Source organism: Arabidopsis lyrata, assembly GCF_000004255.2.
Source record: "Arabidopsis lyrata subsp. lyrata unplaced genomic scaffold ARALYscaffold_6, whole genome shotgun sequence".
NCBI classification, from domain to species: domain Eukaryota; kingdom Viridiplantae; phylum Streptophyta; class Magnoliopsida; order Brassicales; family Brassicaceae; genus Arabidopsis; species Arabidopsis lyrata.
Window position 1 is genome coordinate 12,361,231 of NW_003302550.1, and position 19,035 is coordinate 12,380,265.

General features: G+C 34.5%; 2 protein-coding genes across 2 annotated transcripts; both read right to left on the reverse strand.

Annotated features, from left to right (window-relative positions):
• Positions 1-47: 47 nt before the first annotated feature.
• LOC110227159 lies at positions 48-1,328 on the reverse strand. The gene is made up of 2 exons (XM_021020530.1): positions 1,111-1,328; positions 48-854 (listed from the first exon to the last, which is right to left on the reverse strand). Exon 2 carries the CDS (start codon positions 834-836, stop codon positions 48-50), a length of 789 nt encoding a protein of 262 aa, XP_020876189.1. The 5' UTR covers positions 837-854; positions 1,111-1,328.
• Positions 1,329-1,691: 363 nt separating this feature from the next.
• On the reverse strand, positions 1,692-9,460 carry LOC9308313 (eukaryotic translation initiation factor 3 subunit B). The gene is given in 11 exon segments (XM_021020532.1): positions 1,692-2,182; positions 2,264-2,372; positions 2,465-2,997; positions 3,103-3,187; positions 3,189-3,293; positions 3,401-3,525; positions 3,613-3,696; positions 3,785-3,912; positions 8,456-8,519; positions 9,192-9,263; positions 9,350-9,460. Coding segments are annotated over 11 exon segments (1,755 nt in total). The 3' UTR covers positions 1,692-1,843.
• Positions 9,461-19,035: the final 9,575 nt, after the last annotated feature.

The window sequence follows — 19,035 nt, forward strand, 5'->3', positions numbered from 1 at the left end:
CATAGATGCCCATAAACCGCGCTAAAATCACGACGGCGAGTGTGGTGTCACACCAGCTCGGGACTTATCATACCATCACTGTAGGCCATTAAGTCCCGAGCTGGTGTATGATGCTGTACTCCCTTGTTGGCCAGAAATTCTGAATGCATCTCGTTTTGTTCCGTCTTGTTCTTGCTCGAGTGTAAATCAGTTACTGTGGCTGAATTCAAATATTCTACTCCATCAGAAGCATTGACACAAGTTCTCCTGTAATAGACGCCAACGACGGGCGGTGGATGAGCGAGTGACTTACAGTACTCCATTGCGTAAAGTGCAACTGTATTACTGTTGATTGTGTACCTAAATAACCTCCACGATGTTCCACCAACCGCAGGGAAGAGTCGATAGAAACGCGTTCTGACATAGTTCCCTCGACGTGTATCATTTCCCTGACGCCATAGCTGTCGGTTAGGAACAAATCGCCAAATGAAAACCCAAATATTAAACTCTTCCCTCTCATCAAGATCAGTTGGGAACCGTATGTGTTGGTCAAGGGGAGAGGCATTCAGAACGTTTAGATGTTGTAGATTGGATATTCCAGTGATACCGAGTGCCGGGTTTCTTAAATGGTTGACGAGTTTTGGAATAACAAGCTTATCCAACTGTATAAACGAACGAACATTGGCCATGTTATGTGGTCGTTGAATGGTCCTTTCTGCAAGGGCAAAGTCCATGTGTGGTATGCAGCAATACCGAGAACCATCTGCGTGGACACGCATACAGTCCCATAACGCGCATTGCTTATCATCATGCAAAGTAAGGGTAACACTATTAACAGGATCAGCAACCTCTTCCATATTCTGTAGTGCAAAGACCTGCCAATCCATAGTAATGTCAGACTTGAACAAGAAACTTATAACATTTGTTTATCTAATTGATCGCTAACAAAAAATCAAAGCATACTTCACAATCATCAAAAAAACATATTCAAAATCCAATCAAATCAAGCAAAGAAACTACACAAAAACAGATTCAAATTCCAATCGTAAACAAGAAGTAAACACTTTCGCTAAATTTCACTTCTACGAATCGAGTAAACACAAAATCCAGAAAGTTATTGGTTCCACATACCGACGAATCTCTGAACACGAACGAAGCCGGTACAAAAGGCGACGACGGCTTCACCACCGGAGATTAGGCTCTAAGCGTCGAAGATGGAGGTAGAAATGGCGGAATCGAAGGATTAAACGGCGGAATCGAAGGAGAGATTCTTGTATTTAAGTGATGATCGACGATCAATGGTATCAGAAGAGAGAAGACAAGAGAGAGACGAGAAAGATAAAACAAAAAAAGAAAAAAAAAAACAAATCTTCTTATTTTCTTGGACGCACCAATCGCTGTGCGACACGTGTCGAAACTCCTCTATTTCCCAGTCAATGTTTCTAGTCTAGCGATGTGGGATTATTACCACGTTCACACATCCTGCCGTTTGAAGCTACTGGTTTCCAACAACGTGCTGGTCTCTTACACATGAGTTTATGTGTTATACTTATACACATGGAAGAAGATGAGTATGAACCCAAAGTTATTCAAAAGCTCCAAAAGCCAAATTTCATAAACTTTCTTTCCGTAACTTTTTTTCTTTTTTTAATTTGGATTTCTTCAGATTGGAATTGTGTGGAATGAGTTTTGAACGCAAGATTTGTCTTCTATAAGAATGTTATAACCCTTCAAGTGTAATTACGAAAACTTAATAATGATAACAATATCCAAGGAAACAAAATTTCTCTTCCAAGTTTAGAGAATGTGAAGTCTAAGAGATCCGAAGAACACTAAGAGATGGTAACAAAAGAGACCGAGAAACTTACATCGACTCTTGAACGATTTCCTCAGTGACATCAATAAGATCCTCAAACTCAACTTCTTTGGCTTCATACTCATCTTCTTCCACATCACTAACTTCACCATCCCGAAGATTTTTTCTCGCGAGTTTCTCCTCTTCATGCAGAGACTTCCACTGCATCACCCATTTCTCCCATTCTTCCTTCAATGCCCTCCTCTTCTCTCTGTCTTGTTCACTCAACAGCAACGATACGTCCTGATCCTCTGCCTCATACTTCTTGCTGTACTTCTTCAGGTTCTTTGCTATCTCTTCTTCCTTCTCTGCAGTTAAGAATGATGGCGGTCTTGGACGCCAAGCCAACTGTGTAACCAACCATACATAAATATTTTATTAGACATCGTAACGGATGATGTTAGTTTGAGACCGAGTTTTGTTACATACCTGGAAGAAATGATCCTTCAGTATCCGGTAAACCAAATTCCCGTTGAAAGACCACATGGTGAACCCATTCTCCATCTCGTGAACTGATGTCACTGCGGTTGCAACGTACCTTTGAAAAGAAAAAAGTGCAAACAACATCACAAATTGGAAGAAAGAGAAACCAACCAATGGACTTGTTTAGTTTTAAGAAGACACTAGTACCTTCCAGTTGGGTCCCATTCGATATCCGTGGCCATGAAGTGTTCAGATGTTGCCATTGTCTCGAGCTCATCCACGTTGAAAAATTCAAGCTGGCCATTGAAACCTTTTAACCCAGCAAGAATGATGTACTTTCCTGTGGGCGACCAGAAGAGGGCATTGGCTTGTTTGGCCTTCAACGTTGCGAGCTTTGAAACCCTTCCAGTATTTTGTGCGGTCTTCATCGAGTAGAAACTGACATCTGGTCTTGGTTGGTCACCATGAATCACAGCAAACCTGTGACCCTTGGGCTCCCAAGCGAAAGCAATGATCTTGTCGTTCTTGTTATCCAGCTCAAGAACCTCGATGGGAATATCCCTTTCTTTGATACGGAAAAGCTCAAATCCAGAGTATGTGCTCTTCTTAGTTTTTGTGTATCGATCAACCTTAACAGCAAGATACTCTCCACTACTCTGCCAGTACATCTTGCAGTCGCTCACACTGAAGAGATTCTTCTGCCTCAGCTCCACCTTGCTCGGGATTTGGACTAGAGCAACCTGAAGAAAGGGATAACAACATGTAACTACAAAACAACTCGCAGAGAAACCGAAGCGTATTGAGGTTTCAGGGCTTTTCATTTACATAAGATAAAAAAAAAATACCTTAGCAGGTTGGTTTCCACCACCTTGTTCAGGAACAAACAATGAAAGGATGGAATCAGTGGGAGACCAGCAAATATCAACAACCCTTCATGGATGTCTTGTCTATTAGGCTGAAAGTCTCAGTCTCATAGACAGAGATGGTGTTTTTGCTAAGCTTGGCAAAGTATCTATCATCTTTTCCACCAGCCCATCTACAGAAACGTTTTACAAGATATCAACAAATGTGCATAATAGTGGACCAGAGGATAGATTTTGACTGTTTATTTTGAGGACATTGACATGCAGTTGAAGAAATTACCTGAAAACAGGCCAAGAGGCGCCAGCAACACCACCAGGTCCTCCAATTGAAAACTCATCAGCACTACCCTTGAAATCTCTCATCATCCTCCCGGTTCTCACATCAAAGACCTTAATCTCTACTTTCTGTAATTTTGACAGCAATCAGAATCCTTTGCATAGAAATGATATACAAATAAAAGTTGGAAAGAACAGAGTCAAAAATGAACTCACACTTGCATCTCTCGGATTGCTTGGTTCTTGGCTATGGTAAGTTACAAGATATCTCTCACCTGGCGAGAAATCAACAAGTTTGACCTAAAACAGAATCAACAAAAGGTGTCAATTTTCAGGCCAACAGAGGAAAAACGGAAGTACTATGTAGCAATTAAAAGGAAATTCAAACCATAGAATGCTGATAACGCATGAGACGCGTGAATGTATCAGTACCACCCCAAACAGCTGCCCCCTGCTTGTGAAGTGTCACAAGGTATGTACCTAAAGGAGACCACTGCACATAACTCTCTGCCACAACTGCATAGGAAGAGAACATCATTAATTCAGATGATGGTAACTTAACATATAACATTGCTCTAAACAGTCAAGTAACAAATAAGAGATATACACAGGAAGATGTAAGAAACTTACAGGACGCTTATGAACAGGTTCAGGCTTCTTCTGCCTTGCATCATTCCAGTAAACTTCAGTATCAGGGCCAGAACGAATGACTAGCTAGTCCCGTGCTTTGTCATCAGTAAGCCACTTCTGCAAATTTTCCTGAAAAAGAAACACCATATAAGTAACGAACAATCACCTAAAAAGGCTGCATTCAATAAAGTAATAAACATGCAATAAGAGTATTGCAATTATAATTATTGGTTAGTATACATCAAATGCGTAAAACAGATCCTAGCACTAATTCAGCCAGCAAACACATGAATTCACTGAATCAATCAGAGAATAACCAAAACAAAGAAGTGATTGCACAGACTCAGTGGAAGTTATCCAAAAGACAATATTTCAAAGTACACGTACCCCAGGGACATAGGTCCTGAACTTAAACGTACCAAGTTCTACATCCAAATACAAGCAATCTTTCTTTGTACCCTCATGAACTCTACTGGCCAATTCAATGGTGTGTCTTAGACTCTTAGTAGTCTTGTAGTGGGTCCATTGCCACGTCCAAGAACTTCTGTTCCATTTCCTCCATATGCTCACATGACAGTTAAATGACAATGACTTTAGTGATTTACGAAAGCATATTCTGGTTGAACCAAGTAAATCAAAACTAAGCAATGAACGATTAGCTTGTAATTTTTTGAGTAGCAGTCTCCTCTGTTTTGTCGTGCTGGCTTACTGAAGCTCAACCACTTGTTTGGAGCTCAAACATAGAACCATCAGATGGCCACGACGGTCTTTTGGGAAAACTGAAGAAACGAATTAAACCTGAGAATGCAGAAAGAGTAAGTATTGGGAAATACTAACCAGGCAAGCAGCAAGCAAATAAATATGGCAAAGATAATAATAAAACTATCCTGAATAAAAATATGGAAAGCCTGTTGCTGAAGGCAGCTTGGAAAAAAATTACATCATTTGCTAGACGATAACATATCTGGACTGTTTTCTTCTTCGTTACGCAATCCAACTTTATTATGTAGCGTCGATGTATCCTCAAAGAAGATCAACTAATTGAGGCAAGTGAAAGTAGTAACAAGTAGTAAAGTGAGTTATATAATGAAAGATATTGCAGTACAAAAGAACATCATCCTTTGCACTCTCTAAGTCATATAACTACTTGCCTGATAAGTGTTCTTAATTCAAATTGGCTTCTCTATAGAGATTATGTTGTTGTTGATCTTTTCCATAAGATTTTCCACACGCTTAATGGCTGCATTCACATACTCTAGTGACATGTCCAACTCAAACCTGAAACCATATCGGTTAGTTAATAGATCACATAGAAGTGGAATTTTTATGGGAATTATATTGTCAGCAAAAGATAAACCCACCATATTATCCACATAAGTTTCACACAACTTAGTGAAATTAGAAGGGAAGACTGAACCGAATAGGAAACAATCATGAACTCACCAATGTAATAGAAAGACTCATAATCGATATATAGAAACAAATACCGGAACTTTATATACTACATACGTCTTACCTATCATCCTCACATCTCGAGACAAGCTTTCTTCACACTGGTTTTGGCACATGTATCTGTAGCTTGAATGGGACACTATACATGAGAAAGCACCACATATGAATATGTAGCACAAAATGCGTCACTATATTGAAAGTATGGTAGATAAAATCATTAAGGTTTGAGAGACACTCACATCTTGTGGCAGGAGATTATAGCTTCATGTACATTGTGCGTAGTCAGCAAGATCCAATCCATTTTGTAGCCTTAGTCGTATGATTTTTTTGACTTCTTATGTCTTTAACAAAAGCTGCATTGCTTCAGAACTGTATATTAGTCTAACACAAGACCTTCAAGAACTCATTAGAGAAGCTTATAGTCCTGCAAGAAAACATACCTTTTGTTGTCAAATTCTTGGAGTCCTGCAGCTTGAAATAAAAACTAGGATGATCTAGTGAGAGTTGTTATCATACCTTAATAGCTTGCCGTTTGGTTATATAGTTACCTGATTAGAGAAGCTTTGAGTGTAGTCTGCGGAAAACTACAGACCAAAAATATTTGAAATTACACTTTCTAACGCAAAAACCTTCAAAGAAGAAATCAAATTTGCTTAGGTCTACAATGTAAATTTACCTGGAGATTAGGGTCAGATTGTTTCCATCGTTACAATTTTGGGCAAAAGATTCTTTGATGAACTTAAACGTACGGAGTTCTACCTCCAAGTACAAGCAATCTTTCTCTGTACCCTCATGAACTCTACTATCAAGGGTGTGTCTTAGTAGTCTTGTATTGGGTCCATTGCCACGTCCAAGAAATTCTGTTCCACTTCTTCCATATGCTCACATGACAGTTAAATGATAATGACTTTAGTGTTTTATGAAAGCATATTCTGGTTGAACCAAGTAAATCAAAACTAACCAAGCAATGAACGATTAGCTTGTAATTCTTTGAGTAGCAGTCTCCTCTGTTTTGTCTTGCTGGCTTATTGAAGCTCAACCACTTGTTTGGAGCTCAAACACAGAACCATTAGATGGCCACGACGGTTTTTGGGAAAACTGAAGAAACAAAACAAACCTGAGAAATGTCAGAAAGAGTAAGTATTGGGAAATACTAACCAAGCAAGCAGCAAGCAAAGAAGTATGGCAACGATAACAGTAAAACTATCCTCAATAAATAGGGAAAGCCTGTTTCTGAAGGCAGCTTGGAAAAAAGTTGCATCATTTGCTAGACGATAACGTATCTGCACTGTTTTCTTCTTCATTACGCAATCCAACTTTATTATGTAGCATCACTGTATCCGCAGAGAAAATCAATTAACTGAGGCAAGTGAAAGTAGTAAAAAGAAGTAAAGTGAGTTATATAATGAAAGATATTGTAGCACAAACGAACATTATCCTCTGCACTCTCTGAGTCATTTTATCCCCCATAACTACTTGCCTGATCTTAATTCAAGTTGGCGTCTCTATAGAGATTAAGTTGTTTTTGATCATTTCCAGAAGATTTTCCACACGCCGCATTCACTCTCTAGTAACAAGTCCAACTCTAACCTGAAACCATATCCGTTAGTTAACAGATCAGATGGAAGTAGAATTTTTATGGGAATTATATTGTCAGCAAAAGATAAACCCACCATATTATCCACATAAGTTTCACACAACTTAGAAGGGAAGACTGAACTGAGTAGAAAATAATCATGAACTCACCAATGTAATTGAAAGAGTCCTAATCGAAATATAGAAAGAAATACCGTAACTTTATAGCCTTAGTCTTATGATTTTTTTTTACTTCTTATGTCTTTAACAAAAGCTGCATTGCTTCAGAACTATATACTATAAAAAACATACATGCCTCTAATCAGTTTTTTGTCAACAATTTCAATCAATAAGTCCACGGAAAGAAGAAAAAAACTGAGAATCGACCAAGAAAAAAACCTTGACAGAAAACAAACGATTGTACCAATGATCAACCAGAGATAACAAAAAAGATAATCCGATTTATAGAGAAAAATCTCCCGAAATATAACAAAAGAATCACAAAGACACTAAGTTATTTTTCTAAAGAATAACAAACAGATTAAGTTCAGGTTTATTGAAAGGTTCATATTAGGAAGATGTAAGAAACTTACATGTTAGGCTTGAACTCCTTCATCATTTGCAGTCTTTTAGCTCTACCTTAAGCTAGCTGTGATGGTTCACCATCTTGATCATAGCTACAAAAAAAAAAAAATCAAATGAAAATAAACAAAACACAAGATACAAGTTCTTATTCCTAAACCCACTAAGACATAGTCGCGAATTGAAATTTCTCTAACCTGGTCTAGAACCTAACGTTTTATGGATACTGCATATAACATATAGTCCCACAAATTCAAGGATAGATATTGTATTTCAACCTTCTTGTAACCTATCAATAACAATTTTCGGAGGTAGAAAAGATGGAGAAGACCAACCTTATAGCGAGCCTGTCAAGAAAAGTCTCCGTGTTAATGGCTTCAAGGCTTGATCAAACAGTTCTGTTGCAGATTTCTGCTTTTGATCATCTTCCAGAAGTTTCAAGGCTTTCATTTCTTTCGTGTAAGCTTCCATTAACTTGCAGCTCTCTTCCTCACCCAGTTTCTACAATAAGATATTCCAAAAACCAACAAATCAATAAGATTAATTTCTCAAGTAACAACGAATAAAATCTTGTTTCTTTACTTTTCATTTAAATGAAATATGGGTGGTAGGATGTTCTTCTTCTATATTTTTGTCGTCACTTTCGTATCTGCAGGAAACATCTGCTGTTGTTAGTAGCTGACTTAGTTCAAAATGTTTTTTCTTTGTTGTTTTTTATATCCTTCCATTTTATGTATATCTCCTTGTTCAAATATACGCACACACGTTAGAAAATATTTTTAACTTTTCATTGATTCACATCATTGATATGGGAGCATACCTTTTTGTAGAAAGTCTTTTTCTGCGTAGAAGTTCTTCCACTCTTTCCTAGTAATCTTCGCAACCTATAGTCACCATTCAATAGCTTCAATAGTTCAAATAAAAGTAAGAAAGAGACTATCATAATTGAATTTTACTTGACTTACCTCAGAAATGCTCTTGTTATCTACTCATAAAGCAGCTCTCCTCTCGTTTGCATAGATTAGGTAGGAATATATAGGCTATTTAGGCTCCAGGGGATCCTTTAGCTTTCTAAAAAACGAGAATGCATTCAGTTCAGATTTTCATCCAGCAATTTCCCCTACATTAAAAGTACATTTCTAAATGCTGACTCTAAGGACCCAAAAAACATGCTGTATAAATTTATTTGCTAAGCTAGCATCTGAGAAAATTCCATCGTAGGAGCTGAACCATATGCTGAGAAAACCACATCTCTATCATTAGGTTTATGACAATATCCTTGATTACGAAAGAAAACTTTAGATGCATCTACTGAATGCTCTTTGAGAATCCAGCAACTGAAGATTTCTTATTCTTCAATAGGCTCCAGCAATTAGGATACACCGAGGATGATCATTTAGAGCCGCAAGGTGTAGAGCAGTACTGCCATTTAAGTAATCTGATTTGTGAATCCAAAACCCGAATAATCAAGAAACACAATCATTGTCCCAACCCCTGACATATTTTTAAATCATAATCAGTCAGAAATCACAATATAAAGTTGATCAAATCCTTACATTAGCACCAAAAAGAATCAGAAACAAAACAACCTCCCAATGACCATGTTGACAAGCTTGCATCAAAGCTGTCTGTTTCCAAAAATTCATGTATTCAGATTTTACATTTAAATCAATCAATAATGCAAAGAACAAAAAGACACTAAATCACAACATACATGTCCACGGTAGTTCCGGAGATTAATATCAACTCGTGATTCCACCAACAGAGAAACTATCTGAAGATAAACAAAACCCAAATCAGGATCATCACCAATCATCACAATCATCTTAAAAGTCAGAACTTTAGAATCTCTGATCTTATGAAGTATTGATCTTTCAAGTAATTATACCTTGTTAGGCTTGAATTCCTTCAGCTTTTGCAGTTTTTTGTGCTCCACCTTAAGCGCTCCAGTTTTTTCTCCTTCATGTAAACATATGGGTTGTTTGGGCTTAGAAGATCATTTAGCTTCCTATTAGACGACAATGCAGTCAGTTTTCTCACTTATTATTGCAATCACAAAAAGTTCTCGAGGGAGACAATGGTATGTAGTTCAGTATTGCTTGTTGTCTCAAGTTTTTCCTCTTTATCGTAAAGGTGTTCTCCACTCGTTTAAATAGGTTAGGTAGGAAGATTTGGCTTCTTAGGCTTACGGATCCTTTAGCTTCCTACAAACAAGAGAATGCAGTCATGTTTCTTAATTATAATCACAATCAAAAAGGTTTTAGAGTGAAATAGTGGGATGTAGTTCAGTTTTACTTGTTGTTGTCCTGTTCAGCTTCCATCTCTAAGTACCACTCATTGCAGCTTTTTTATTTTGCTTATCTTCTAGAAATTTCATGGCTTTCCTCCATCGGTTCTTCTGTACAACAACAAAGAGATAGGCTTCCTTAATCTTCAATAAGATTCTTCCATTAAATACCAAGTTGGATATATTACTCATCTTTTCTGAGCTTGAACGTGATTCTTGTTTCTCCAAGTTCAAAGAAGCTGATTTTAAGGTTTTCGTCAATTCCATATGAGTATACTCCAGAAAATTAACAGATCATTATAAACCTGAAAATAAGAAAATTAGTTGATGTCTCTGCTAAACTTGTTTCTCGTCAAAGGAAATACAAAGTGCAATATAGAAATTTGTGGATATTCAGGGGAAGGTACTTACACTCAAGAGATGGATCCCGTGTTCTTAGAAATGAGATCTCAACCTTAACACATTTCCAGACTCTTGTACAAGTTATCATACCTTAATAGCTTGTCGTCTTGTTCTATAATTATTTTATTTGAGAAGCTTTTTGAGTGTAGTCTGCAAAAAAACTGCAAACCAAAAAATGTGAGAGTGTACTAATCTAACACAAGACCTTCAAGAACTCATCAGAGAACCTATAGTCCTGCAAGAAAACATACCTTTTGTGGTCAAATTCTTGGAGTCCTGAAGCTTGAAATAAAAACTAGGATGATCTAGTGAGAGTTGTGATGATTTTAGCATTAAGCTCGTCCCATTCTTCTTGTTTCAGCATCAAGCGTGTCAGTGTCAGTGTCACCAGTACCCTATGCTTGAGAAAAAATCCAACCATCAACAAGCTTCATAACACATAATGACTATCTAAAAATAATCTTGAATCATTTTCAAAGAACATGAACAGCAAAATTAGTGGAGAACCAGAGCTAGAACTATAGTCACTTGACCGAGTAACCGAAGCTCCCAAATCCAAGAGTAACTGCACCGTCTCTATGTGTCCGTTCAAAGCCGCCACATGAAGAGGTGTGATTCCTCCATCTGCTGCTCTGTTGATCACTTCGTGAAGAACACTACACAACACATTCAAACTAATCATCAAGTGACTATAAAGCTTTACCATAACTCTTTACAAAAAAAAAACACGTTTTACCTTGAATCCCTTGAACACCAGCGGGCCAGGTTTCTCACATGGAATAGCCAAGTCGTCAGTAACTCTGGACCAATGGGAAAGAGCAAGAATTTGTTGTAAGAAAAATCGACTATACCAAGAGACAAATAGTAGCAGACAGACCTGCAAGTTGAATCTTGGGTGACACTACATATGCATCCAAGTCCACCTGAGATAGGAAAAAGAAAGAATGAAAATTAATAGCTTTCCAAGAATTGAGAAGCATTTCCGATTTTGATGAAACAAAACAAACAAAAAAGAACCAGAAGCAAACACAGCTTTACACCGTCCATCACTACAGTTCCCACAAATAATATTGACCTGAACAAAACATAGAAACCCTACTCAAAAAACAAGAACCACGAAAAATCTCCAAAAGTAAAACTCTTGTGTAGATGATATCTAACCTGTGATGTACGTCCAAGTTTGTCATAACTCTGTTCACAATTTGACAGGTCGCCATGGTAAAACCCCTATATGTATATACTAACAGATGAATCCATGTTCCGAGGATAATACTGGTCTACGCAATGCAAGAATTGGTTATGATGTTCCGAAACTAACTATGATGCCTAATCCAAAACAGGAGAGCAAAGAAGAGAAGGCTCTCACTTGAACGAAATCGAAATTTCCAGAACTAGAAACAAAGTAGCTTAACGGGTGAAACCGTCCGAAATCAACATATCCCTGCACACAACAAACACACATATTTTTGGAAACTAGAGTTTTCAAAGCTTTTGAATTTGATGATATAGAAGTTCACCGTCTGCCCTCTTGTTTCCACATCCTTGCAGAATCTAACCACCAAATCAAATTCCTACACCAATAAAGACCAAACCTAATCAAACCTAAAGTCCTTAAAACAACCTCTCAACATTATAGAATGAGAACATATACACAACCTTGCCATCATATTCAAAAGAAAAGCCGATCCAGCTGCTCTGATCAAACCAAGTTAAAGGAAGCAGCTTTACAAGCCACTAAATCAAACCAGTGCAACAAAGCAAACTTTCTTACTATTCTCATACCAATAATTGATCCTAAGCAGAATCTTAAAGCAACAACAATAATAGAAAGAGGATACAAAATCGACAAGACGACTTGAATTGTCAAGAGCGTAGCAATTAAAATCAGGGACAGGTACAGATGTAGCACCAATTACAAAAGCTGCAGCATTTGCCAAGAAGATAAATTTTCAAAAGTGTAGAACAGTAGTGCCATTTAAGTAATCTGATCTGTGAATCTAAAATCCGAACAATCAAGAAACACAATCATTATCCCAACCCCTGACATATTTTTAAATCACAATCAGTCAGAAATCAAAATATAAAGTTGATCAATCCTTACATTAGCACCAAAAAGAACAGAAACAAAAGAACCTCCCAAGGACCATGTTGACAAGCTTGCATAAAAGCTGTCTGTTTCCAAAAATTCATGTATTCAGATTACTTTTAAATCAATCAATAATGTAAAGAACAAAAAGACACTTAATCACAACATACCTGTCCACGGTAGTTCCGGAGATTAACAGAGAAACTATCTGAAGATAAACAAAACCCAAATATGGATCATCACCAATCATCACAATCATCTTAAAAGCCAGAAATTGAGAATCAATATTAAGACCACGGAAAGAAGAAAAAAAAATTGAGAATCAATACGATCATACAAGTGATCGATCAAACACAGATATAAACAAAGGAAATAATCTGATACAACAAAAGAGTCACAAAGATCCTATGGTTCAGGTTTACGAATAGGTTAGAATTAGGAAGATGTAAGTAACTTACAGACACGGCAGGCTTAAATTACTTGAAGATTTGGCTTCAATTCCTTAATGCGTTTCGAGTTCCACAAAAAAAAAATTAAGACCACGGAAAGAAGAAGAAAAAACTGAGAATCGATATGAGATAATCAACAGTTCATGTCAAACCTTGAATTGGAAAACAAACGTTTGTTTGAATTTTAACAAGTGATCGATCTTCATCATCATCTTCTAGATCGATCGTTCTCGAGAGAAGCACAAAAATCAAGAAAGCCTTAGTTTGAATTTTGAAAACAAAATCGAACCGTTGGGTCTTAAGGGCAGAGAAGAGAGTTCTTATAGTTGAGGATTCTCTCTGACTCTGAGTCGGTGCCTCGGTGGTGATTTCTGGGGTTTGGAGAGCAAACGGTCACAATATCTATTTCGTAATTGAAAGCTCAAAGATCCTTTTTTGGATTTAAAACACGTTTGACGTCCAAACCAAGGCTTACGATATGTGACCGTTAGAAAACCAAACCGATCTCCAATTAAACCAAACCGATCTTCAAACGCATTTAAACCAAACCAACTTACCATCTAAATTCTAAGCGAGGTTTACGATTTATGACCGTTTTAGTTAGGTCCGGGCATAATACCCGAACCCGAAGACCCGACCCGAACCCGAATCCGAAGTTTTAAAATATTCGTACGAGTTCTAAACTTCACAATCCGAAAACCCGAACCCGAACAAGTACCCGGACATACCCGAAATATAAATACATAGTTCTAATATAATAGTAATATTTATACTTGTAATAACATAAGCACCTAAATTATTCGGATGTTAAGATATTTTCGGGTGTTTTAGCTACTTTTGGCTAGATTCGGGTAAAAAATACTTGGGTTATAGATTTTTTGAGTATTTTTCAATACTTTGCATAGAATCGGATACAAATTGATACAAATTTTTTAATATTTGGATACTTCGGGTAAACTCGAATCCGAACCCGAAATACCCGATCCGAACCCGAAGTTTTAAAATACCCGAACGGATCTTAGTTTTCTAAACCCGAATCCGAAAAACTCGACCCGAACCCGATCCGAATATCCGAACGTCCAGGCCTAGTATTAGTAGTGAAGTTCTTCAATTGAACAAAACCATTCTTCAATTAAACCAAAACCAAATACAATAACTGATTCTTTTGGTTCAATATATTCCTTTTGATTTGCTTTTAAACCGAATCCACCAAAACTAAAACCATGTAATTATTTATTTTTTTGGAAAAAATGTTATTTAACTAATTTAATTGCTACTTTATCATTTTATATATATATATATATATATTGCAAAATAAAAAAATTCAGTGATCGCTAATTTTTTTAATTATACATTTGCATAACCCCTCCTAGTTAACAAAAAAAAAATTTATACTTATTTTGATTTACATCAATAATTATAGTGTACTAGATATGGACCCGTACGTTGCACGGGTTACCGGTCAAAATTGTCATTTTTAATTTTTATTTTTGTAAACTTAACTAAAATTATATAAAAATATGTTTTAATTTTTAAAAATGTAGTATTTTAATTAATTTTTAAATATAGATTAATTATGCATAATGTGTAATATAAAAATACTATTTGTAGTTTTGTTTATTATATGTTACAGTATGATATTTAATAAATGTTCATATGTGTATTATTGAATTTTAATAAATTATCTACATCTATCGGAAAAGTGTAAAACTTCTAATTTTAATGTGGGCAAGATGAAAACAAAATTGTGACAATATGAGACAGTTTATTTCCACATCATGTAACTTTACTTGATAATATGAGAAATCCTCAAAAGAAAAAGACAAATTCATAATAAATTAGGGAATATACACTAAATAACCTAAGACTAAAAAAGAATTAAGAAAATAATATTAACTAAACAATATCTATTTGCTATAGGGTTTTTGTCAATTTGTGGCTCATAGTACTCATGAGTTCTTCATTGTCTATTTTTTCTTTCCTCTCGCCGGCACGAAGTCTCAAATCTCTCTTTTTTCTCATTAGATTTCTCTTATTTTTCCTCGATCTTCTCTTTCTTTTTTTTCTCCCCCTCTCGTTGGATTTCTTCACCACCATATTTTTTTTTCTTTTTCCATATCACTATTTCTCTCATTCGTCGGGGATCACCACCGAGTCTCACTACTCCGACCCACCAGGCCACCACCACAATTGAATCTCACAACTACCACAATCATCATCACCATCAATACTGAATCTCGCTAATTCCTACCCACCACATTCATCAATATTTACCGCCACCACCACCAAGTTTGAACCACCGTTACCGCATCTTTCCCTCTTTCCCCAACTGCTCTTATTTTTTCACCTTCTTTATCTCCTCCGACACCAGGTGGAACTTCTTCGACAACAACTCTATTTTATGTCCATCGCCGTTCATAATTCTTAATTTGCCTCCACCGCCATATATTATTAATTTGTCTATCTATCTATTTGTTTATCTATAGAGGTGAATATTTAGAATACTTTTTCTTCTAAGATTAATAATTGATTATAGAATTTCTTTAATTATCATATTATACAATAAGATTGTATAATTTCATAAATCTTTTTTAATTTTAAGGATAAAATAAATTTTTCTTTTAGAATTAGTAAATAATTTTTTAATTTCTATTTTTATTTAATAAGATACATATAGTTTCCTTATAATTATCTTCTTTACTTTTTAAAATTTTTTTTTATAAGATATATATATGTATAGTTGCCTTATAATTTTTTTTCTTAAATTTATATTTTTCTTTCATAAGATACATCTAGTTTCCTTATATTTATATTCTTTAGATTTTTAGAATTGTTTTATATAAGATATATACGTATAATTTCCTTATAAGTTTTTTTCTAAAAAAATTTTTTTTGGTTTTACACGTTAATAAATTTGACATGTACATATAGTTTCCTTATTTTTTTAATAAATAAAAAAAAATTATTTAACACGTGTCAAAATCTGAGATCGATAAATCTGACACGTGGCACGATCCTATGAGTTATTAACTTTGAAAACCATACTTTATATAATAAGATATAAAATAAATAATTTTCTTTTTCATAATAATAATATTCATTAATCCTTACAAATTTGATCTTTATGTCTAAAACTAATTTTCTATATTTCTTGTTGTATATACATTACAATTTTCTAAGCAGAACATGAAACTCTTTCATTCTAGCTAACAAATGTATCACCAGAATCCAATTAACAAGACAAAAATTTAAAGCAAACAAGCAGAACATGATGCTCTTGCCACATAATAACTTGTCGACATGTTTATTCTATGTAGTAAATACGTCTAGAAGAGGAGAATTCGGATGTCGACAGGAGACAAATCGAAGAAGGAAACAGTAGATTGAGGACTAAGCAACAAGTAACTTGAGATGCAAGTCGCATGAAAGATGTGATTACATACTGTTTGGTAATCAACTTTCTCTTCTTTGGACTTGGTAACAATCTACGATCTCCGTAGTGGTTAGAGCTATTGGTATAAGTCGAGTTTTAACAACATGGCCAAAGTAAACTTGTCGATGCTCAACAAATCCATAACAGCTTCGTTGATATATATCAATATGAGGAGCAGGCTCTTTGTGATGTAACTCTCTGATATGGTAATGAAAGACGCAGACATAACTTGCGGGAGGTACGATCTCATGATCCTTGAAAGAGAAATTAGAGTAAGTAAGTGAAGATCATGAGTATGTGAGAACTGAGAAGATTTATGTAGTAACCATAAATTTAACGAGATAAGAGTTTGGTCTTGTACAATAATGGTGTTGAACAAGAAAAAAGTTCAAGGGGAAGTTGGAGTGTCATCTTTTTATTTAGGTGTATTTAGCTAAATGTGAACTAAAGAGATGTCTGGATCAAAATGGTTTCTCTTCGTTGAACATGATTATGCATCTTTGATTGTTGTTTCCTTTTACAAGACATATATTGTCCTCTTTTTCTTTTACTTGTTTGTTCTATGTTTGAAAACTGGCTTATTGACGACGAGTCACAATTGAGCTGTGCATGTGACCGAAGTGGCAGAAGACTTTTTTAAAGTAAAAGCAAACAAATTATCTAGTTGACTTAAATCTCAAACAAGCCGAATACATCTAAGTGATATGATCTTTTGTCTCTTGGTACTTTCAGTTTTCATGTAAATGATTTGGCATATTTTGCCAAGCCAATAATTTTCGTCGTCTTTTTCATTTGTCAGTTTTCTTTTTTTCTTGTAAATGATTCGTCTCGTGAGTTTTCAGTTTTCATGTAAATGATTTGGCACATTCTCCAAGCAAATAATTTCATTCTCTTTTCATTTTTTCAGTTCTCTCTTTCATGTGAATGATATGGTTCAAAAAAATATATATTTAATATGAGTCCTGGACTTTTTAGTTTTCACATAAATGATTTGGCATATTCTAAGCCAATAGTTAGGATATTTAATTTTATCAGGGTGTCCTTCCAACATGTTAACTTTTAGGGTCACTAGATGAAAGCCCGCGTTACGCGGCGTGATTTATTTTTTATAAATAAATTTGTTTCAAAATAAGTATGATTGGAAGAAATTTAAAATGCTCTTAAGATCTGATATTTTGCATTTTTTCATATTTTAGTAGTTTTTACTTTACTATTATTTACGTATGTAAATATTAATAAACATATGTTAAATATTACTTTTACAAAATAAATTGTTGATATAAACACACATATAATTAATTTATTTGTTGATATAAACTCCCACATAATAGTTCAAATTCATATTATTTTATAAGTGAGAAACTAAATTTGTTTTTCTTATAAAAATCATATGAATTTCATTCTAAATATTATTTTTAAAAGATCTCAATGATAACTTCTATCTTTTTTCTTTTTTTTTTTAATCTTTTTTTTTGTAATTTCACTCATCAATTGAAGTTCTAATGCTAGATTTCATACTAATAGTTTCATCTTTATACGATTTAATAAAATGAATTTTTTTTTAATTATAGTTATTTTTTCTATATTTAATAAAAAAATCATATGAATTTCATTCTAAATATTATTTTTAAAAGATCTCAATGATAACTTCTATCTTTCTTCTTTTTTTTTTTTATCTTTTTCTTTTTTGTAATTTCACTCATCAATTGAAATTCTAATGCTAGATTTCATACTAATGGTTTCATCTTTAAAGGATTTAATAAAATTAATTTTGTTTTAATTATAGTTATTTTTCTATATTTCACTCCATTTAAGTATGAGTGCTAGGTTTCATTCTAACTAAATATATATTAAATTTTCTTGACACATATGATTTTATTTTTTAATCTTAAGGACCAAATTTTTTTAACGAAGTTCTTTTTGTTTTCTTAAAACCCTTAAACCTCAATTTATAAAATAAACATTATATCGATCTTTATATAATTATCTATTGGATCACAAAAACTAAATATAATGATACATATATTAAAAATGAATTACAAAATTTATTCGTGATAAAAAGAGGTAAGAAAAATATATTTGATAAATGTATAACAATAATTTATTTTATTAAATATTGCATAATTAAAAAAATTACATGAATATGTTAAAAAATAATCAAACATCTAAAGTAGATAATAAAAATGGATCTTTTCAACTTCATTATCTTGTTGTGCCATGATTGGAATTAGTATATTTAACTCTCTATCACCAATAAACTTGAAAGTTTTACATATGTGAATTTAAATTTAAAATATGAAAATTAAAGAAGAAATAAGTATAATCTAGTATGGCTTTAGAAATATACGAAAATAAATAAAATTTAAGAGATATATTTTATATATATATATATATAATACTTTCTAAATTAAATTTAGAATCAAATTCTTGATTATCAACCCATATAACAACATAAAAATAGACACATAAATATCGTAACGTGACTTTTTCTCTCGAAGCGTTATCCCCAAAGACACCGTTTCACAAAAACCGTCTCCGATCTCCATATTTTCAGGCCGGCGTCGGCTTCTCTGGCGTCGGTCGGTTTATCCATCCTCTTTTAGTTATTTATTATTCACTTATGTATAGATTTCGTTTCTAATAATGGCAAATCGGGAAACTCAAAATCATGCCCTTTGCCTCTTAGCAACGGTGGTGATACATGTCTTGACTCCGGTGATCCCAATTCTAGTTCCGGCTTCGA

What these genes read in the sequence shown, in the direction of transcription:
- LOC110227159 (XM_021020530.1), bottom strand. Translation starts at nt 836, where the DNA reads ATGGAAGAGGTTGCTGATCCTGTTAATAGTGTTACCCTTACTTTGCAT.